We start from the raw sequence: 24,341 nt of genomic DNA, 5'->3' as shown, positions 1-24,341 counted from the left end.
TACAAATACTTTAAAGGGCAATGTTGTCTATTTAAAATATCTCAACATTTTTAAATAATTCTGTTTGAAATGTTTGAGGTAGTATATTCAATGACAGTGAAGGGCTGAGTTTTTCAGTCTTCTTAAAGTTGAGAAATGTAATGGGATTCATTTTAAGTGAAGCTTAATAAGAAGTTAATTGGGTTTTGGAACCAGCTCCCGATTTTGTAGTTACCATCGAACTCAAAATAAATGAGTGGTTACCGTTTGATAGTACATTGGTTCACTTGTCAGTTGTTTTCTCCAAATATTTATTACGTTATCTCTGCCTAAATTTGAGTAATGACAAAGCCATAAATTTGAATCGGTACGAAGATTCTCACAGTAGGTTGTAACATTTTCTGTGTCGTCAAAGTGCTGCATAAAGTTAATGAACGTTATTAAGTGATTTAAATGCTGTTGCACTCCCAAAGGACTTATCAGTTCTCTCTGCCTTTTGCTTTAATCAGTCCCTCCATGGTATTTATTGAGCATTTACTATATGCAGAGCACTGTACTAAGCACTTGGGAGAGTACACTACAAAAGATACGAAACGAGCTTACAGTCTAGAGATTGAGAAGCAGCATGGCAGAGTGGCTAGACCATGGACCTGGGATTCAGAAGGTCATGGCTTCTAATCCCGCTCTGCCACTTACCTGCTGTGTGACCTTGGGCATGTCGCTTGAATTCTCTGCGTCTCAGTTCCCTCATCTGTAAAATGGGGATTGAGACTGTGAGCCCCATGTGGGACATGGACTGGATCCATCCCAGTGTTTAGTACAGTGCCTGGCACGTAGTAAGTGCTTAACAAACACCATCATTATTATTATTAATATGCTTATCTGTAATTTATGAGCAGATATTTTGATCTGTCTTCCCCTCTGGACTGTAAGCTTGTTGTGGGCAGGGAATGTGACTACCAACTCTGTTGTATTTTACTCTCCCAAGTACTTAGTATAGTGCTTTGCACACAGTAAGCACTCAATAAATACCATTGATGATGATGATGATGATCATGGTGAATACATATACTGCACATTTTCCATTTGAGCTTGTTTCTCATTGAACCGCTGGTTTTTGGTGTTTCATTAGAATCTTGAAGGCAGCGATCATGTCCACCAACACTATTGTATTGTATTTTCCCCAGTGCTGATTACAGTGCTCTGCACACAGTAAATGCTCAGCAAATATCATTGATTGATTGATTCAGGGTGGCTCTCTCCTGCCAGGCTAACCTCCTGTTTAAATACCTGAAGGTGCTGTTTTGTGAGTGGATTTTATGAACAATAGGCTCTCTTTGTTCATATTAATTGTAGTGACAACCAAATAGTAATTGTAATTAATAATTGTGGTATTTGTTAATGTTTACCATGTGCCGGGCCCAATACTAAGCAATGGGGAAGATACAAAGTAATCGGATTGGACACAGCCCCTGTCCTGCATGGTTCACAGTCTTAGATCCTTCTAGACGTTAAGCTTGTAATGGGCAGGGAACATGTCTGCTAATTCTGTTGTATTGTTCTCTCCCAAGCACTTAATACAGTTCTCGGCACATAATTAGCACTCAATAAATGCGATTGATTAATCCCCAGTTTGCAGATGAGGTAACTGAGGCACAGAGAAGTTAAGTGACTCACCCAAGATCACACAGCAAACAAGTGGCAGAGCCAGGATTAGAACCCAGGTCCTCCCGATTCCCAGGCCCATGCTCTATCCTCTATACCACACTGCTTCTCTTCCACGACTTGGCATGTTCACAATATTCCCGGTGCTTCATCGGTCCAGTCTCTTATCCAGTTGCCCTGACCCCTCAACTTGCAGAGCTCAGTAGCTCCCAACCTCATTTCATGGTTCCAACCTCAGCAGTGCTCTATTTGTCACCTCCCGTGCAGTTGGTTATGTCCAACTTCATACCTATCCTTTGGTGTTCACCTTCTATTATTCATTAGTATTTATTGTAAAACTACAGTGTACCTAGCAATGTACTAGGTGCTTGGAAGGAGAGTGAAAGTGAAATGTACTGTTCCTGCCCTCGAATTTATACTCTGCGGTGTTTACAATGTAATTTCTAGCCTCCTCTGGTGTATCCTGCATCTGTAATTCCTCCCCAGAAAAAGAAATCTATTGGGGAATAAGGATGTTATGTTTTTGTACTATATTTACACCACCAGTTTGGGGCAGGGCAACTTAATCTTTAATTATGTTGGAGTCAATGTATTTTTTTTCAATTGTTAATTTTCATGGAATAAAGGGTTATGGGTGACTGCTTCTAGACTGTGAGCCCGTTGTTGGGTAGGGATTGTCTCTGTTGCCGAATTGTACTTTCCAAGCGCTTAGTACAGTGCTCTGCACACAGCGCTCAATAAATACGATTGAATGAATGAATATGACTTGGGACCTTTATAGGGCTTAGAATAGTGCTTGGCACATAGTAAGCGCTTAACAAATACCATAATAATAATTATTATTATTGTTATCTCAACTATGCTATTTTTCCCGTTCCTCCATATTTTTCTTTCAGTGTTGCCAAAACAGTGATGGCACCTCGTAAGAAATAGGCATGGGTTCTTAGAAACAAGAAGCCCATAATCAAAACAATCAGGTTTTCCTTTTAAGTCAGGACTTTCTCAGTCTAATCAGTAGTATTTATTGAGCACTGTAATAAGCACATGGAGAGTACAATAGAAATAATCCCTGTCCTCATAAAGCCTACAGTCTAGAGGTAAGCTTCTGGTAAGAAGAACCAGTAGAGTGTAAAGATATATGCTTAAGTACTACATGGGGACTGAAGTGGCAGTTCAGCAAAGGTGAAGCAAAGGAGGTAAGATGTCCTGAAAGAAGTGTGGTATTAGAAGGGCTTTGGAGATGGGGAAAGCAGTGGTCTGAGAGAGCGGAGTCAGGGATTCATTCATTCAATCGTATTTATTGAGCGCTTACTGTGTGCAGAGCACATTACTAAGCGCTTGGGTTGCAGGCTTGTGAGATGGGTTGGATGGTCAAGAGTTTCTCCTTGGTGCATGAGAAGGAGGAACCATTAGCAATTTTTGAGGTGGGGGGAGACGTACACAGATGGATGGTTCAGAAAATTGATCCAGGGAGCATTTTGGACTGGAGAGATAATGTTCTGGGCAGGGCAGGCTGTGAGGAAAGCTGATGCAGTAATTGAGTCAGGATGTGGCCACTACCTGGACCAGCATGGTGGGAATTTGGGTGGAGAGGAAGGGGTAGATTCTGGAAATTTGGTAGAGGGAGAACTCACAGGTTTTCACAACTGACTGATTGTAGTTTAGGGGTTGAAAGAGACAAAGATGTCAAGCAAGGATAATGCCAAGGTTATTGGCTTAAGAGATGTTCACCTTTGACTTCCTTGAATACCACAATGTCAGGTAAGCGCCGGCCCTTTGTAGTTGAAATTTCCTCCACCCTTTGCATGGGAATGGAGGAAAGCTAATACCAATGCCTCCTACTCCCTCTGGTAGTATTTAACTAGTCAGTTTGTTTCAATGGCATAAGGACATTGAACCGAAGATTTGCTCATGTCTGGTTTTTCTAGAGCCGTCAGTCTTATGACCCATGTTAAAAGATCCTTTCCAAGTTGTCGATATTTGTGTCTCTACTTATATAGTGTATCTGACATTTTGATCCCCGATTTTCCACTTAAGTAAAAAATAATTCATCCCTTGTGGATGCCTTTTAAAGACCCGTAATAAGTCTTTATGTAGAATTTTTACACTAGACGCCTCAAATGACTGAACGGTATGCAGAAACTTTTACAAGTGGTGAAGTCTAAGTGGTTTTCATAAATAAAGTTATACATTATAACTATGAAATCTAAGTGGTTTTCATAAATAAAGTTATACATTATAACATTATTATTTATGTATAAGATGAAGTGACTAGAGACAGAATTACTTGCCTGAAGTCATATTGGAAAAAAATATGAAAAGATGTCTTGACTGTATGCACATAGATGACAAATCCCAAATTAAAAATGCTTAATGAAATCATCTTTGTGATGTTTTAACAGAGATAATGACTAATACTAGGTAAATTTGCAATTGAAACCTTATGTTACAGTTCATCGAGAGGCTAGAAACAATAGGTTGAGATTGGGCGGACAGGGAGATAGATGCTGAAATACTGATTTGAACCTGTCACCTAATTAGCCTGAGAGTTTATGCAATAGGAAGCAGTTTGGCCCTGGGCGTTTTCTTTCTTTTTTTTCACTCTGCCATCAGGTTTCATACACTTTAGGGGATCTCATGTGCCCTTCCAGAGTGGCAGAGGAGAAGATATAGGACAAAGTGAGATACGGGGTGGGATGCTGAGGTTGGGAGATTGGAAAAGCCCAACATTTTTCTTGGTAATCCCCTGTGGAGCTATTGATTGTCCATGCTTGATGCTGCTGCCAGGATCATAATGCTCTAAACCATTGTTCCGCTTAATAGTTACCTTTTCCTCTCCAAATTAAGGCATCCGATGGACTCTCTAGTTAAGGGAATCTCTTCCCTCTGTACCCAATAATGTACTGTTTGTTCTTCTTGAGTCACCTTCTCACTGTTTCATTCTTGATTCTCCTGCCTTTAACCCCATGCTAGCTTCAAGCGCTTTGTACAGTGCTCAGCACACAGTAAAGTGCTCAATAAATACCACCGATTAATGCTAATGGTATTAATTAGCTGGACTGAAACTCCCTCCACCTTCAAATCCACTTGACCGTGCCTCTTCCCTTCTAAGCCCTTCTGGAATTCCAGCTCTTCCAGATGGCTTTGTCTGATTAATTTTTATTCTCCCTAGGTCATATCCTTTCAGCCACCACCTTGACACTTTCATACTCATGATCCCCCAAAACATTTCTGAACATATGAACTTATTATAAACATTTATTGTTTAAACATTTAAACACTAACTTAGTCATTTTCCCGTTGTCTTCTTCCTATCTGTAATTTATTTTGTGCCAGTTTCCCCGGTTAGATTGTAAGCTTCTTGAGGGTAGCCATCATTTCTTTTAACACTCTGCACAAAATAGGCACCCGAATGCTGTTTAATTATCATCAGAATTGCTAGCATGAGTTTTTTGGCCGACTAGTGATTGGTGACTCTTGCCTGCATGGAGCAAGCTGTACCAATATTGGTTCTTAGTGAAGCACTGTGAGGATTCAGACCAAAAATGAATTTTTCTCAAAAAAGTTTATTTTTATAAAAAAGTTATTTTCTTGATTCTTTTTGCAGATTTTCTCACCCCATAGTTTATTCTTTCTGTTGACTACCAAGCACTCTTTCTGTCAATAAATCAGGTCTTCAGAGATGCATTTAGTTTTTCTAGAGTTATTGGAAATGACAGAGAAGCAATTCCCAAATGCAGTTCTCATTGGCACATTGAGTGGGTCACAGGTATTTAACAGAAATTGTCATAAGAATAACATGGCTTAATGCATTTAAATAGATGTTTTCAAATGCAAGTAACTGAAAAGAGGTATGCTTGTGGTCGTATATACACATATTAGAATACAGTACATGGTGTATATGCTGATTGCGATATTTTGATGTGTGAAATATATTTTTCCAACCAGTGCTTTGCTATTATGTGGTGTTCTTTGATTGAAATTTTGGGAACCCTTTTTATAGAGAATGCTTTAAAAGACATCCCATAAGGCTATAAGCTGATCAGACAGTTACCCTCAGTGAGAACTGCAATTGCAGTTATATAGTGCAGCTCATGAGATGTTTTTTCATTAATAATAATAATAATAATAATAATAATAATAATGGTATTTAAGTGCTTAATACTTCCCTGTACTTAGGAATGCTTTCCAATTTTTTTTACTGGAGCTGATTTGGTCCTGTATTTTCCACTCCCACACTGTCATCCTGTGTGCTTCCACTAAGCACAGCTTAATGGATAGAGTAGGGCCCTAGAAATCAGAAGGTGATGGGGTCTAATGCCAGCTCTGCCACATGTCTTCTGCGTGACCTTGAGTAAGTCACTTCATTTCTCTAGGCCTCAGTTACCTCATCCGTAAAATGGGGATTAAGAGTGTGAGCCCTATGTGGGATGGGGACTGTGTCCAACGTAACTTGTATCTACCCCAGTGCTTAGAACCGAGTTTGACGCATAGTAAGTGCTTGACAAGTACCATAATTATTATTATTACTTTTTCCCAACAGCCTTACAGAAGCTAAATTTATGCTGCCATTTTATTAGCATGCAATTCAAAATTGTTATTTTATATAGTACCTGTAGAATCTAGCATGGTTGGGGTGTAATATATCAGGGTTTAATTTCACCTTTTAACGTGCTTAATTATTTTTAATGATTTGCATCTGTTCCTGCTTCCACTATCGTAGGTACTATTTAACAGCTGCTCAGCAGATTGCTGGACTAAACGAGTTTATTTTTTGAGTTAATTTATTTGGTGGTTCTGTCCTTCATAATCTGCTGTCCTCTAAGTCTAGTGGTATCTATTCCCTTTCCAGCTTGCACAGGGACATTTGATAGAGCAAATATCCTTTTCTCTAATTTCACTGCATTCAGTGAACTCACTGACAGGGAGAGCTGTATGGTTGGTGGGAATCTGGTCTTTATTTCCAAGTATACCAGCAGCCATTATTACAGGTCTTTCATTGTGACCCAAGAGTCAAATACTTCACACTTGGGTTTCAGAGCTGAATACTCTGCACTTAATTTGGCACTGCCCTCTTTTGAAATATAATGTTATGGATCTCTTGATGTAGTAAACATTTTCAATTATAGAATTGTAGTAGCACTATTATGTCCCATTTAAAGAGAATAGTGTTTGATTAAAATACCTTATACAAAATTGTCTAGATGCTCTTATTCTAAATGGTGAATTAATAATTGTGCATTACTGCTAAATTTAGATTTTTTTCACACTTTTTAGGAAAATTATATGTTCATGGTTTGAACGGTAGCTAGCAAACATGCTGAATGAAGGATGGGTTAAAAGTGTGAAACGTCTTCTATTACATACTCTTAGTAGTCAGTTCTTCTATAATGCATGTTTTCCTTATGTTTTTTGCATAAAATGCTGTTAACAAACTATGGATTGTTTTTTCACAAGGGACAGATGTCCAGCTAGAGTGAGATGTGATGTTGAAACAAATGGCTAGTGCAGGTGTATGGTTTTGGCCAAGACCTGAGTAGTTAATCATGATTTTCATGAATCTGAGGTTGTTCACTGATGCAGTGTCCATCTTGCATAAGATTTAATTGTATTTGCTCATTTCTCACTTTCCTAGTTGTTTTATGGCTTATTCTTCCTATAAATTATCTACATTTCTTGTACCTTTTAAAATGTAAAACTTTAATACTTCATTAGAAAATAAATACAGTATTCAAAATTGGTTGCCAATCATGCTTTCAAATTCATTCGCCAAATTTTATTATTCTTTTTAAAGTTTAGAATTAATTGAATTCTATTCCTGGCTGTACTTGCCAGTCCCATAAGAAAAAGAAATAGGTAATCCTAAAGAAGTTCTACTGCTTAAATACTCTTTTAACAGGAACTGGAACGAGAGACATCACTGTTACCCCTTAAGAGGTGTCTTAGTAGAGATAACTTGCATGGTGAAGTTCTAAATATTAAATCCTCTGCCGAACCTCCTGAATTTAGAGTCTTTTGACTAACTAGACAGGGCTGTTGTATGTGGATTCACATGTCTTTCAGTCAAACTTGATGATTAAATACCTGTTCTCCCTCCTACTAAGTGTGAGTGCCATGTGGGGCAGGGACATGTCTATCCCAGTACTAGCACTATGCTAGGTACATAGTAAACACTTAACAAACGCTTAACACTTAACAAATAGTGGAAACAGCCCATGCCTGGGAGTCAGACAGACTTGGGTTCTAATCTTATCTGCTTTGTGACCTTGGGCAAGTCACTTAACTTCTATGCCTCAGTTACCTCATCTGTAAAGTGGCGATGAAGACTGTAAACCCCATTTTTGGAACATGGGCTGTGTCCAATTTCATTGTTTTGTATCTACCCAAGCATTCAGTACAGTGCCTGATACATAGTAAATGCCTAACAAATACCATAAAATACTATTTAAAATTACTATTATTATCATTATTATCCTCATCAGATGTATTTATTGAGTGCTTGTTGTGTGAGGACAGTGTACTAAGCACATGGGAGAGTACAATGCAACAGAATACCCTGCCCACATTGAACTGCTTATCATCATTATTATTAAGAATACCCTGCCCACATTGAGCTGCTTTTCATCATTATTATTAAGAATACCCTGCCCACATTGAACTGCTTATCATCATTATTATTAACAATAACAATAATCAGTCAATCAATCAATCGTATTTATTGAGCACTTATTATGTGCAGAACACTGTATGAAGCGCTCTTCACATCAAGAAGTTGATCTCAAGAAGTTTTCTTCTTAAAGTGACATAAAAAACACATGTTTATCATGAAGTTTTTACTTTTTATGAAGTTGTCAGGCGCTGAATTTAAATATGGAATTGCCATTTATAAAAGGAGTTGTGATGTACAGCTAACTAAAAGGAATTGTTTAATCAAAAATGATTGAGTAAAGATTTCTTTTGGAAAATGCTTTAAAAAAGGAAAAAAATTAAAACTAAGAACTTATAGAATAGATGTAGAATTTTTAATTTTTTTAAAAAATGAAAAACAAAACAAATTAAATTACTCATCTCTCATTTTGCTTTACGTTTGGAAAGAACCCATCTGGTTTAAAAACAAGTTGAGAAACGATTTGATTAACACCTAAATGCTGTGTAGTTCTGGTTGTAAAGTTTTCTTCGAAAATGTATTTTAATTGCAAACAAGGCCGACGCTATGACTTTAACTTTTTTTTTTTGCATTTGCAAAGTCCTGTATGTGAATTTAAATACTTGTGTTGAAATGAGGCTATCATTTTTTGTTGACTTCAACCTTACAAATAGGACTTTTGTGGATGTAATTATTTTGAAAACTTCATGACTCACTAATTTGATTGGTCTCACCAGAACCTACCAAAACTCCTTTCTTTGAGCTATTTTCACAGCCTTCAACTAATCTCTGTAATATTATACTAAGAAAATTTAAGCATTTACATGCAGCAGTCACACTCAGAGCTCACATGATTTTGAACTCCAAATATATAAGTATACAGGATTTAGAAAAGCAAAGAAAGAGAGAATAGCAAGGAGAAGCAGAACATATTAAATTCATTTTGTGCATAAATGCCAGTGCGTATTTTCAGTGGTTTCTCCAATAAATATATCCAGTAATTTAAAATGTGATGACAGAAAAGAAAATGATTTATTTAAAAATTAGGCAGATTTAATTAAATTAAATTAGGGAATTGGAAAGGATTAGTGTAGGAAAAATTGCCCACCCATCCAATGGTGGGTGAAGGGGGTTTTCCTTGATGGCTCCATTGGCCAGTTATCCCTGGGAATTCAGTGATTGCTAAGGGTCTTCTCTCCTTTTGAGCAGCCTGACACTTGTATATGATAGGAATTGTAAAACTCACTATTCAAGTAGTAACTGAAGTGCTTTTCTCATCTATCGTGTGATGAAGGGAGGAAAGGCAGATATTATTAACCCGTTTTGCATTATGAGGAAACTGAGGTACAGAGAAATGGCTAAATCTTAAAAAGTAGGATAATAATGAAAAACTGAGGAAAACAGTGAAGTAGTTGCAGTGATTTGAAATAAACTCTCTGTCCTTCTACTGCCCATTTACATTTCTCAGATTCCCCATTTCTTCATGTGTCTTTCAGTCTCTCAGCCTTTCATCTCTGCTGCTCTGCCAGCCAGTGTGCCTGGTGATAGCTGCGTGGTAATTTTCTGGTGACTACTTTTGAAAATATTGGTTTACCTTTTTGTGGATGATTCTCTTACTTGTGGATTGAATCGTATTTTAAGATCTGCTGAAAGAAAAGCATTTTATATATTTTTACGTGCTTGGTTTTGGTCAGGTGACTTAATATTTAGGATGACTCCCGTATAAGTACCCAATTTTCTAACCTCCAGCTTTCTGAATTTCTTTAATAGCTATCACCAGGGCCAGATAAAAACCTCCCTATCCCTGCTGCACTCCAAGGGCTCCAGGGCTGTTCATTTTGAGGCCCCACTATGTGACAATGTCATTACATCACACTGCACACGCACTTACACCCTGAAACTACATCTGGAGCCTCTCTATCACAGTTCCCCCTCACCAAAACCTCCTCTGGCCCCTGCCCTATATCGACTCCATTTCGTCTTTGCTGAAATTGGACTAGACATATGAAGGCCTCCCACCTGGCAGCTAAATCTACTTTGCACCATCCCTGTCCCTGCTCACCGGAGAGCCCTTTCCCTTCCTTCAAGTGAAGAGGATACCTGTTAATGTCTGCTGACTCCTGGCTGGAGGGTGTGGGGAGGGAGGAAGGCTTGAACTGGTGACTTGACTCTCACCAATGGAAATAGAAACCCAGCTCTGTATATCTCATTGTCTTGTGTGAGCACACTTGGTGAGAGAGACAGTGCACACCAGAAGCAGCGTGGCTTAGTGGAAAGAACATGGGCTTGGGAGCCAGAGGATGTGGGTTCTAATCCCGGTTTTGCCAGTTCTCTGCTATGTGACCTTGGGCAAGCCACTTAACTTCTCTGTGCCCCACTTACTTTATCTGTAAAATGGGGATTAAGACTGTGAGCCCCACGTGGGACAACCTGATTAGCTTGTATCTACCCCAGTGCTTAGAACAGAGCTTGGCACCTAGTAAGCACTTAACAAATACCATTATTATTATTATATCAACCACAGACAGATCTAAGCTACTTGATGGTGGTATCCCCTTTAAGAGTCCAGTTACAGCAGGCCTTGGGTAGACAGCTGACAGTTTGGGATGGATGCTTGGTTGGGAGGGTGAGGGAAGGAGGATGGTCGTGGAAGCAGCGGCAGTTTCGGGCCATGAAACTGGAGCTGTTCTCTGAGAGCGTGACCCTGTGTAATCTCTCCCCGATTCCCAGCCATCAGAGGGATCTTGGGAAAAGACTGGCAGGAGGCTCCATCGCTGACCTTCTGAGCCTTCTAGACTGCTGCACTAATTACGCCAACCACTTTTAGTCTGAGCAATAGAAGGCAAGATTTTGAGAGAAAATTGTTTACCCCCCCAATGAAGTTTCTCCAAATAATCTATAAGATTTCGAGAGAGAATTGTTTATCCCAAAATGAGGTTTCTCCAAATAATCTATGTGTTTACTGTAGCTTTGAATAACCGCTCTTTTAATGCTGGTTTTGATGTTTTTATAGGATTTAGTTTAGCAGCTTTTAAGAGAAACAAGAGGAAGCTAGAGCTGGCAGAAAGGGTGGAAACAGATCTCATTCAACTAAAGAAAAGAAGACAATCAAGTGAAAAGGTCAGGAAGTGTTTACAAATTGTTATAATTATAAGAAAGTAATTGTAAGTGTCTCAAAGAGTTTTTTTCTGTATTAAACCTTAAGACACTTCCCCTCCCTCTACCTTCCACTACCCATTAAAATGATCAATCCCACTATCACCAAAAGGTCCCTTTCAAAAAGTATTTATATATATCTAATGTATATGTTTCATTAATGTATTTGTTGCTTTCACACTATTTCTCGTATGTTGTTTTGTACTTAAATATATCTACATACATTTTAACTATTGGAGTTCAAAATCTCCTAGTGGGCAGGGATCATATTCATTTAACTTGCTTCATATAGCGCCATTTTCATGTGGACCTGCTAAGTGCTGGCAGATAATGAAGTTTATCTTAATGCTGGGTGAATATATACAGAATCTCGTTCACCTGGCATGGCATCAGCCCTAGATTGGGTGGTATTTAGGTGGTGAGAACAGAAGCAACATGGCCTAGAGGGAAGAACACAGGCTTGGGAGTTAATCCGCTTATTCACGAAGTCTCTAGCTTCTCAGTTCTGCCTTCACAGCTGCTCTATAATCTGCCCCTTCCTGTCTTTTCAAACTGCTGCCATGCTCCTTGAGGGCCTGAAACAAGTCGACCAACTCTATTGAACTCTCCCAAGCACGGTATACAGTGCTGTGCTCACAGTCAGCACTCAGTAAATGCCACTGATTGATTAATTCCATCGAGCAAGGTGTCCGTGGAAACAGAGATGAGAGCGACAGTCGGGTTGGTAATAGAGGAACAAGGTGTAGGGACTGGGTTGTAGTGGGAGAGGAGCAAGGATAAGTTGGGGGCGACAGCTGATGACTGCCTTGAAATCTATGATGAGGAGTTTCTGTTAGGTGTGGAGAAGGATGGGCAGCCATTGGAGTTTTTGAGGAGTGGGAGGCCTGTGCAGAATGCCTTTTTTTTAGTTCAGTTTTAGGCAAGTACAGTGTGATCAGCTGCCGCTGAAGGCCTGCATTCAAATTGAGGTTAGCAAATATTTCGTCTCTGTTTTCTTTAAACGTTAGCCAAGTTGTTCAACTCAAGCTTGCTGTGGAGATGATAGTTAACTTTGTTCAATTTTAATTTCCATACTGGTTTCAGCTTCAGATCCATGACATTATTTATCAAGTGCTTTTCCAATTATTTATTTCAGGAAACATTAATATAAAATCCTGATTATTTTCAATAACAATAATATCTGGTCCGTTGGCCAGGTTTATTGATCTATCGCATTTCCACTTCAGAACAGTTGGTACCTGTCTTCCATTATCTTTTTGGGATTAGAATCTGTTTCCTAACTTGCAATTGAGACTAACTATTGATTCATATAACTTTAGCCATATTTTGGCAGAAGTTCTAGTGAATAAAGAAAGGAAATAAAGAGAAATATTACAATGATATCCACAGACCATTTTCTGCACCTAGCACAAATGAATTTACATACTTGCAATAAATTTTAATTCCAAACAATTCATCCTGAACGAACATAGCAAGCCCTCAAGTATAGCAAGCCGGAAACCTTGTTTCTACTATAAATTAGGCATTATTTTATCTACATAATTTTGGCAAAAAATTTAGTGTTAGGTATCATATGGGATTTAGATAGTCTTGGTAAAATTTAGAAATATCAGTATCGCACTCCCACCTAGGCACTCAGAGAGACTTTAGGTACACCCGAAAATATGGAAAATTCCGTTGGTTTTCCATAGTGCTTTTATTCTCCAAGCACTCTCACATTTATCGGCTCATTTTTGTCTTCACCACAACCTTGTGAGCTAGGGAGGAAAGGTAGATGTTATTATCCCCATTTTGCACATAAGGAAACTGAGGTGCAGAGAAGTTAACTTGACCACAGTCACACAGCAGATTAGTGACTCAGTCATACTTGAACTCTGGTCCTCCGGCTCCTGGACCAGCACTCTGCCACATCCCCATGTGCTCTCGTCAAGGCTCTGAGGGTGGCTCTGTAGGATTTGTGAGCTTCCAGGATTCATATTAAAAGAGCATATTTAGAAGCACGATATTCCCAAACAATAATCAGAGAAAGATTGAAATTAACAGAAGAAAAAGAAGACATTAACAGAAAAGCCAAATCCTTTCTCGGCTGGACAAAGCTTTCCCATAGTATCTGTCAAGGAAGATGGTTTCAAAGAGGAAGAGTAGGTTTTGGGTTCTTACCACATGGATGGGCATATTGAGACATTCCCAGGGGCAAAGGCAATTTTCAGAGTGGCATCAGGATGCTAAGAGTACAGAGGAGGCTGAAGAAGGAAGGAATGAACTCCAAGCAGTAGTTTATAAGGCCTACTGGGAGGCTTTGGTATTTCTGGTTCCTGCCTAGAAACAAGAAGCAGCCCATTTGCCTCCTGAGAAATGTAGTCAAATTCCCATTTCCTTCGATCCTTTAGCCCTTTCTCCAACAAGATGCTCTTCTGTCTGCTTAGAAGATAACGTGGGCCGACAACATGAAATCTTTGTTTCCGAGTCTGAATTAGCACGTCTTGTCACTCTATTCCTGAACTTCAGTGAAGTGATTGGCTTTAAATATCCAGTTTAAACAGATCACAGTGCCTTGCTGTGAAAATAATCCCCTCAATTTTGCCATCAAGGAATAACGCAGATTGTGGATAGAATTCCCCTCGTCTCTCCGTTTTGTATTTTTCCTTCCTGTTCTCCGTTCCTTTCCACCAAGAACCTAGCTGCTTCTACACCAAAAGAGCAAGTAATTGTTAGAGAAACTTTCCTGGATCACTTTAGAATCGGGTAACGGGCAACTGCTTCTGTCAGGTGTATCCGAAGGTGTCTAGATTAAAGTTTCCTGTTAAATCACTCTCCTGACGCCTTCTCTCAGTGAATAATTGGTGTGGCTGACATGTCAGAAATTCCAGCATATGTGCAGGTGTTTCTGACCGTCAGTATCCAGCGGCAAGAAGAGGTTGTTGGAAGAGCTTGGGAAAAAAATAAACGGTCTGGCAGGGGAAGGGCGAGAAGATACCCAACCTTCCGGCTTCCTACTCCAGCCCATCTTTCTCTCCTTGTGCTCCTGTGACTCTTACCTCAGCCGTAACTTCGTACCTCCTGCAGCTTCCTTAATATCCTTTCTCTTTCTCTTACTCCTCTTGCCCTTTCTAACTCTGTCATTCACATTGAGTGATGGGGCCTTTTTACTTGGTTCAAAGTTTTGTTTCAACTAAGACCTTTTTAAATAAGTAAGGTAATTGAGGGATAAATAAGTGTGTGTTTGTTGGTTTGTTAGTCAGTGTTTATTATGCAACCTCACGGCTTTGAATTCTGATGGGTTTCCTTGGGTTAAGGGTGTGCAGAGGAGAAAACTAACCAAAAACTTTTAGTGAAGAGTTAACTATTTCACGTTCAATTGCATTTTACCTTTTACCTTAGAATTATTGTTTTACCATGTGAACTTAGTTCTGTGGAAGTTGAAGACTAGTAAGAACCATCCCCCAAATGTATCCAGGAATTCTGAAAATGCTCTAAGAGCCGAAGATGTGCTATGTTCTATTTATAAGATCTGTAATGGAAGTGTTTGATGTGTTTCAAATCCAATATTGATTCTTGTTTACTGAGTACATTTAAATGTGTATTTTTATAAACATACCTGCTCTGACATTTGATGCGAAATGCAGTTGTTGGAGAATTAGGTTGCAGAACATGCTGTGCATATTTTTTGTGTGGAATTCTTTTGTCATTTCCTCATTCAGGGTTGAAAGATTAATTGTGCAAAATAATAAATGTGCCTTTTCTGCTCTTACAGTCTCTACCAAATGCCATGTTATAGGTCATATTTTTTTCCATCTACAGATATTAAAATCACCAGCTTGTTAAAAAGGCAAGATTTCCAAAGGCTTGCTTTGTTTTAAAATCGTAGGGGGGATTACCCATAGAGTTGAGCTAACACTCTCAGAGGAATACCTCGGAGGTTGTCATCTATGTGAGACTGCGTTATTACACGTTACAGTTCATAGTTGTGGGGTCTCAAAGCTATTAACGTATTGGATCGGTAAATGGAGATTCTGCACATTTCTGGAATTAGAGCAGGACAACTTAACCTTTTAAAATCCCAACCATGAAATACTCTTTTAACGCCCCAGTGAGAACCTATGGTAAAGTTCTTATAAAGAATTAGGATAGTGAGTTAACTAATCCCTCTTTTCAGTATTTCCTCCCCACACTAGCTCATGCCAGAATCAACAACATTGTTGTTGCTAATGGGGTTTAGCGATCTTTCCTAAGGGACATGTTGTTATTTGCATGGAAGTGATGCATTATTTTAGTTGTCTTTTAAACCTGTTTTGGAAATGAACTTAGTGAAATCACTTTCTTTAGAACTCATCTTAAGCATACTTAAAAGCAGAACTATTTCTGTTAGAATGAAGTTGCTAACTCTGGTTTTCTGAGGCTTGTGTTACAGCCCCTCAGTAATCCTGAAGAAAAATTGCTCTGAAAAGTAGGAGCTCATATTGAAAATGAAAAGCTGGAATTAAATGAGCATGATTAGTCCATTCAACAATCTTGGTTTCAGAAAGTTAAATTTGGATGTACTGAAAAGGAGCGTTGTATTTCTAAAGCGTGTGAAGTCAGAATGAGTGTAGAGGGGGTAGAGAAGAGTGAGAATGAGAAGTGGGAGAAGAGGACTATCTCTGGCTTGATTTACTCTTTTTCAGTGCTTGACTTTTTTTCCATTTTCAACGAGCATCTTGTTCAAAGAGTTCATCCCTTATTCTTCAGTAGTATGAATTTGAAAGTTTTATACACCCAATCATTTGGTGTCTATTTTCAGCAGCTTATCAAACAATTATTTTAAGTTTTATATTAATAGCACCCTTCCTTTTTTTTAACTAAATGTATATTTTGGTGAATAAAATTGAAGACAATAGAGCTACTGCCATTACTTTTCAATTTTTCGATGAGTGAATTTTAGAAATCTTTTCTAAACTCTGCTTTGCTTATTTGGTATAGAGCTGAGTGTAGAAAACCACTCTAAAGAGATGTTGGAACTTTTAATTTTATGTCCTTTAGCCACCACGTAGGAGCAACCATATTGGCCACATGTTTCAGATAGGAAAATGTTGGGTCTTGTTTTGTGTGCTGCGTATAAATATATTCTATTCTTTTGAAGTATATTGTGGGTAACAATTTTTCTCTTTTATCCACCATCTTGAAATTATTATGTAAACTCTTAATTGTATCATACTAAATCACTGTACTTTTTGGGTGAGATGTAGATTAAGATCAAAGAAAATACATGCGCAAAAATACCCACATATTTTGCTCAGATTGATCCGTGTGCGCGCACATGTGTGTGTGCGCGCACAGAGTGAGGGTAATTAATATATCCTAGTATTTCAGTTACACTTTATACCAGAGTTTGTGTGGTCTGTCTTTGGGAAATGATTAGTGAACAGTACACAAGCAAAAAACCCAAAATGTGAAATCTTCAGTATGCCCTCAGGGAATACCAGAAAATACTACCTTTGCCGCTCCCTAAAATGGCTGCTCTTCATTTACACTGCTTCCGGGGAATTTAAAATCATGTTTTAATCATGGTCATTTTCCATTTCATGTGAGTTTCTACAAAGGAATTGTGACTCTGGTGCTGCAAACTCCTTTTCTTTCTTTCTCACAGAATTTAGCCAGTTAGATTATAAGAGAATGTTAAATATAGGATTTCATTCATTCTTTAAAAATTACTGCCACCTATTGCAATTTTGCAAAAGATGATGTTGGTGGTTATGTCTAGTATTATGTTAAACTGTGACTCTGCCTATGTGACTTGACATTAAGAAGATATTTTCAAATGAATATCAATCTACGGTATTTATCGAGCAGATACTGTGGGCAGAGTGAGTATCTTGTTTCAGCAACTGTTCACCTAAAGGTAAAGCTTAAAACTTCCTTTGTTCATTCAGTCATATTTATTGAGTGCTTTCTGTGTGCAGAGCACTGTACTAAGCACTTGGGGAAAGTACAGTAAACTGACACATTCTCTGCCCACAACGAGCTTACAGTCTAGGAAGGGGAGACAGACATCAGTACAGATAAATACATTACAGATATGTGCAGAAGTGCTGTGGGGTTGGGAGTGGGGACGAAGAAGCAGCGTGGGCCATTGGCAAGAGCATAGGCTTGGGAGTCAGAAGATGTGGATTCTAATCCCGGCTCCACTACTTGTCAGCTGTGTGACTTTGGATAAGTCACTTAACTTCTCTGTGCCTGTTACGTCTTTTGTAAAATGGAGATTAAGACTGTGAGCCCACGTGGGACAACCTGTTTACCCTGTACCTAACCTAACATTCAGAACAGTGCTTGGCACACAGTAAGTGCTTAACAAATGCTATTATTATTATTAATAATAAAGGGAGCAAGTCAGGGTGACACAGAATGGCAAGGGTTGTATCAGTCGTAGAATTATTTGACTCCCAGTCTTTGCATTCTAGATCTTTTGACTCCCAGACAGTTTCACATCCAGGTAACTCACCCTTGATGAGAGAAGTGCAGCAGCGGTAGCAACCCATAAAAGAAATATATAAAGTATATCAAAGAAATTCCATTAAGGAGTGTTACTGGCCTTTCCTGGGAGCTTCTTGCCCTTCCGTCCCTCCTCAGCTTCTCCTCTACATCCCCAGCACACACCCGCTGGGAGGTAGAGAGGATGGTCAGGGCAGGGCTGATGGACAATGGCCGCAAGATGGGCCCTGGCCCTGTTTCTGGCTCTGTGGACCAGAAAATGTGAGCAGGAAGTCCAAGAGCAGAAGGAAAGATGGAAGGAAGGACAGATGGCCTGTCCCGCCATCGACCCCTGGCCCATGTCATCCCCCGGGCCTGGAATGCCCTCCCTCTGCCCATCCGCCAAGCTAGCTCTCTTCCTCCCTTCAAGGCCCTACTGAGAGCTCACCTACTCCAGGAGGCCTTCCCAAACTGAGCCCCTTCCTTCCTCTCCCCCTCGTCCCCCTCTCCATCCCCCCATCTTGCCTCCTTCCCTTCCCCACTGCACCTGTATATATGTATATATGTTTGTACATATTTGTTACTCTATTTATTTATTTATTTTACTTGTACATATTTATTCTATTTATTTTATTTTGTTAGTATGTTTGGTTTTGTTCTCTGTCTCCCCCTTTTAGACTGTGAGCCCACTGTTGGGTAGGGGCTGTCTCTATATGTTGCCAACTTGTACTTCCCAAGCGCTTAGTACAGTGCTCTGCCCACAGTAAGCGCTCAATAAATACGATTGATAATGATGAAAGCCCTCCCAGGCTCCTCTGGAGGGAGGGGAAGGTGTGGTGGGTGGAGTCGTGGTACAAGGGATCCCCTGAAGGAGTCTGATGTGGGGTAGATCCTGCCAAGAGGGAGACAGGCTAAAGAAGAAATGCATCTGATCTTCGCACCAAAGTTGGCACCCTGTATGGTGTCATTCTTTTAAACCTATTGGCATTTCCTTCTCACTTGCTCTCCTGCTTAGTACCTCCTTCTGGTCCCCAAGGCCAGGAGCCAGGTTGGGGTCAGAAAGGAGATCAGTGGCTACCTGCCTCACATGGCACACTATTCACAATGTGTGTGTGTGTGTGTGTGTGTGTGTTTGTGGGATAAGGTGGCAATAGGGCGGCACTGTTCACGTGTCTCTCCCCTCTTCCCCTGCCAATCCTCTGCAGCATTTCTTTTATGTCCCACCTCCCCCACGTCTGCTGTGTGACCTTGGGCAAGTCACTTAACTTCTCTATGCCTCATTTCCCTCATCTGTAAAATGGGGATTAAAATTGTGAGCCCCACATGGGACAACCTCATCACCTTGTATTCCCCCTCCAGCGCTTAGAACAGTGCTTCGCACATAGTAAGTACCTAACAAATTCCAACATTATTATTATTATGTACTGCTGATGCTTCACTTGACTCATCAAGAATGAAATGACCAGGAGGGAGGCTGGCTGGGATGCAAGAGACTGGGAGACAAATGTCGTCAAACCATGGCTTAATTGCTGTCAACTGCAGTGCATTTTAAACGTGAAGTATAATTCCTTTAAATTGGTAAACTGGGTGACTACTTCACTGTCACTTTTATATAGGATAGCCTTGGAAGGAACCATTAGAAATAACCAATATAAAAATGTAAAGCTATTCATGAAAGAAAATTGGAAAGCTTCTTGCTAAAATTTGAATTACTCAAAAAAGTGCTGGATGATGATGGGATTTGTTAAGCACTTACTATGTGCCAAGCACTGTTCTAAGCACTGGGGGAGATACAAGGTAATCAGGTTTTCCCATGTGGCTCACAATCTTAATCCCCATTTGACCGATGAGGTAACTGAGGCACAGAGAAGTGAAGTGATTTGCCCAAAGCCACACAACAGACGAGTGATGGAGTTGGGATTAGAACCCACAACCTCTGACTCCCAAGCCTGTGCTCTTTCCACTGAGCCACACTGCTTCTCTGCTACTCCAATTGGTTCTGAAACCAGTTAATACTAGTCTCTCTCTCCCGCCTGTCACCCATGTCCCTCACAGCAGTAATTACAGAAGCTTCAGGAATCACACAAACTTTCTTGGGCCTGAGAAAATGTGCTTGGTCCTAAATGCTCATAGTTCAATCACATGGTGGAAGCAGAGCAGCATGCTGTTGTAGAGGAAAAAGAGAGAGTACAAGTTCCTCCTGTCTTGGATATAAAACTCTCTTTTAGACTGTGAGCCCACTGTTGGGTAGGGACTGTCTCTAAATGTTGCCAACTTGTACTTCCCAAGCGCTTAGTACAGTTCTCTGCACACAGTAAGCACTCAATAAATACGATTGATTGATTGATTGATTAAATACAGCTTAATTGAGCTCCTCTCAGGATTCTATGGCTAGAGCCATATTCTTTCACAATATCCCAGCTTCCCAGAGGATTTTGGAAATGCTCTTTTTTTGGAATTCTAGTAAATATAATTTCCAGAAAGCAATATTGGCAGGGAACATGTCTACGAACTCTGTTGTACTGTATTCTCCCCATGCGCTTAATCCAGTACTCTGCACAAAGTAAGTCCTCAATAAATACCATTGATTGATTGAAAGCAGTACAGATTCCTTAAGCTCATAAGCTCTCCCTTATGTGGGGGCCTGAATTTTTACAAGGACTGCCAACATGCTTCTTCCTGCCCCATGTACAGTGGGGTGTCTGGAGGTCTACCATATGCGAATTTGGGTCTGTTTGCCCATGGGAAAGGGTCTAGGGGCATCAGAGGACCTGGGTTCTAATCCTGGCTCTGCTACCTGTCTCCTTTGTGAGTGTGTCCCTTAGTTTCTCTTTGCCTCAGTTTCCTCATCTGTAAAGTGAGGATTAAGTCCTACTCCCTCCTACTTAGATCGTGAGCCCCATGTGGGATAACGAACTATGTCCAACCTGATTATCTTCTATACACTCGGGACTTAGTACAGTGCTTGGCACATAGTAAGTGCTTGCCAAATACTTTAAAAAAAAGGGAAGGGAGGGGAGCTCCGCTTTCCAGACTGTTTCTAGTTGGCTCCAGAATCCCATCCACCTGAATCTGCACGCTCTTCTGATCTGCAGAACTTTGCCCCTGTTTGGTTTGCGTGCCACACGCCTAGTTACGGACCAAATAGATGGCGTAAATAATAGCCAATTATCATCTTGCATTATGTAAAATTACTCAGTTGAAAAACATTTTGGAAATCAATAACTTTTCCATACTGTTTGGAAAAATCATTCTTAGTAGTTGGCCCTCATAAATAAAGAATTCTGAAGTATAACGATAGTGAAGAACAGTTTTCTAGGGGGCTGATTTCTGACTCCAAATGTCTCATGAATGACGTACGTCCCATTATAACTTCAGTGAAGCACCTCAACAACATTGAGCTCGCACATAGGGAAGAAAGGTGGGTTTCTAAGAGAGTAGCAGAGCATTTAACAGAAACACTTTCCAAACTCTTGACGTCCCCTCCTTTACTGGATTCTAAACATTTATTTCTACATCCCTGCTGTTTTCGATAGAAAGATGATGTTTTTCATCCTCTTTGTTTTTATCGTGATCCATGGACAGTTGTTTCAGGAAAGCACGGCGCTAGTTTGTGTAATTTGCCCAATAATTTGACCACTTAAGATGTGTAATCGTGTTTTGAAAGTATGTGTTGTACATGCCCAAGAAATGAAAACCAAAGTTTTATCTTCAAATAATTCAATTCAGAGAGGGAGTAAAAAGTCCCACCTAATTAAACTTCATGTCCCTTTGGAGGGTTATTCTGTTTCTTGGTTGGGCGGTCAGACTTCTAACTTCAAATTCAGATGTTTTTCATCATCATCATCAATCATATTTATTGAGCGCTTACTATGTGCAGAGCACTGTACTAAGCGCTTGGGAAGTACAAATTGGCAACATGTATTTCAGTGTATATTTCAAACATTTCAGTGTTTTAATTGTGTTCTTTTCCTGAATATCGGTAGTGTAGTAACTACCCATGAAAATGTCTGGGGCAGGAGATGTGAAATTTCAAGTTAGACTGGGAAAGAAATGTCATGCCTTTTATATTAATATCATAAGAATTAATAATAATAATGGCATTTGTTAAGCACTTACTATGTGCAAAGCACTGTTCTAAGCTCTGAGCGGGATACAAGGTGATCAGGTTGTCCCATGTGGGGCTCACAGTCTTAATCCCCATTTTACAGATGAGGTCATTGAGGCTTAGAGAAGTTAAGTGACTTGCCCAAGGTCACACAGCAGACATGTGCCAGAGTCAGGATTTGAACCCATGACCTCTGACCTCTGAATCCAAATCCCGTACTCTTTCCACTGAGCCACGCTGCTTCTCTTGCCCAAAGTCACCCAGCTGACCATTGGTAGAGCTGGGATTTGAACCCATGACCTCTGACTCCAAAGCCCATGCTCTTTCCACTGAGCCACACTGCTTCTCTTAATATGATACTTGCCCCAAAGAGAGGCACACAATAAGCGCTTGTACATATCTATTCTATTTATTTTATTAGTATGTTTGGTTTTGTTCTCCGTCTCCCCCTTTTAGACTGTGAGCCCACTGTTGGGTAGGGACTGTCTCTATATGTTGCCAACTTGTACTTCCCAAGCGCTTAGCACAGTGCTCTGCACACAGTAAGCGCTCAATAAATACGATTGATGATGATGATGATGAAGTATTAACTATTCATCATCATCATAATCATCATTATCATCGATTCCTCCTCGGAGCTGGCTCCACGTCCAAACCTTTATATTCCATTTGCAAAAATAATATATAGTTCTGGGAAAGTCTGAACCATTAGGGGGAAAATCCCAAAACGGAAATAATGCGTCAGCACTTAGAACAATCAATCAATCAATCAATCGTATTTATTGAGCGCTTACTATGTGCAGAGCACTGTACTAAGCGCTTGGGAAGTACAAATTGGCATCACATAGAGACAGTCCCTACCCAACAGTGGGCTCACAGTCTAAAAGAACAGTGCTTGGCACATAGTTAAGCGCTTAATACCATCTTTATTATTTAAAATATTCAAAGAACTTCAATACGACAGTCCATAGAGGCAAATCTGAACGTTCCCACAGGGGGGCGGACTGTTCTACAGAAACTGGGAAACATCTTTTCTGGAATTAAGGGATTCATTAGGAGGAACAAAAAAAAAAAATACACATACAGATCATGTCTGTACTTAATGGAAAATAAACTAAAAATATCCAATCATTTCTTTGCACTGTTCTGGTTCTTATTGTTGCTTTGTTTTTGTTGTGGTGGCAGCTTCTAATCCCACTGAACTTCATCTTGGAGAACAGCCATTTACACACCATTAATACCGTGAGAAAGGGCAGTAAATATTGTGGCTTTTGGTTTAACTGAAGATTCTATCTTATCACTGTTGAGTTTCCGCCTATACTTGTTACAGGTGAATTGGAGAATGCTGCATTTTTCTAGAGCGTTTGCATAAGGAAGAGAAAAATCTTAATTGTTTACCGTACTAGGTTCAGATGCTAATGGTAGAATTAAGTTGCTACAGTTCTTGAAATTTATAGAAGTTGTTGGTCAACTTGTTGCCAACTTGTACTTCCCAAGCGCTTAGTACAGTGCTCTGCACACAGTAAGTGCTCAATAAATACGATTGATTGATTGATTGATCCAATGGAAATAACTCATTCCAGTAGTGATTATGTACTGTAGTGATGTCTCTTACATTGGAGCAGTCTGAATCAAATAATAATAATAATGATGGTATTTGTTAAGCGCTTACCATGTTCCAAGCACTGTTCTAAGCACTGGGCATGTTCTAAGCGCTGGGCTCTCAGCCAGTTCAAAATATTGCAATATTGTAATGCAAAACGGATTTGGTGTGTTTCTTTAGAATGATCAAAAATGTAGCTAGAATAGTTACAGTTAAGACATTTGGGCTTAATGAGAGTGCTAGGGTTGTCTCTTGAAGACTTGACCAGTGTTTAGTGGGTCTATGAGGGATTGAATGGAATGTGAATTGTGTGATTTCATCTCCAGTTCTGCATTTACTCCATTATTTTGAGACTCTCAGTTCAGAGCCAGGAGAGCTCTGTTGCTGGGACTTCAAGTATCTGTATTGGCTTCTTTGACACAGTTGATTACTTCCTACCTGTGGGAACGCTTTCTCACCTCAATTTCTATGACATGGTATTCTCCTTATTTTCTTCTTGCTTCTATTCTCAGCTTTATTCTATGCCTTCTCTTAAATTGTGGTTGTCTCACAGGCTTCTTTTCTGGGTCCTAGTCTTTTGATGATGATGATGATGATTATATCTGTTAAGCACTTACTGTGTGCCAAGCACTGTTCTAAGTACTGGGGTAGATACAAGGTTATCAGGTTGCCCCATGTGGGACTCACAGTCTTAATCCCCATTTTACAGATGAGGTAACTGAGGCACAGAGTCACAC

General features: G+C 39.7%; 1 protein-coding gene across 3 annotated transcripts in view; it reads left to right on the top strand.

Moving 5' to 3' along the window:
- The window catches only part of TASP1 (taspase 1), a 129,817-nt gene that overhangs the window by 32,307 nt on the left and 73,169 nt on the right, over window positions 1–24,341 (top strand). For all 3 annotated transcript variants that reach the window (XM_038751612.1, XM_038751613.1, XM_038751610.1), the window contains exon 8: window positions 11,304–11,410. In XM_038751612.1, the coding sequence (XP_038607540.1) occupies window positions 11,304–11,410 (107 nt within the window). The remainder of the gene's footprint in view (window positions 1–11,303; window positions 11,411–24,341) is intronic.

The sequence above is a fragment of the Tachyglossus aculeatus genome, chromosome 9, assembly GCF_015852505.1.
Source record: "Tachyglossus aculeatus isolate mTacAcu1 chromosome 9, mTacAcu1.pri, whole genome shotgun sequence".
Taxonomy (NCBI): Eukaryota; Metazoa; Chordata; class Mammalia; order Monotremata; family Tachyglossidae; genus Tachyglossus; species Tachyglossus aculeatus.
This window is presented reverse-complemented; position numbering and strand designations above follow the sequence as displayed.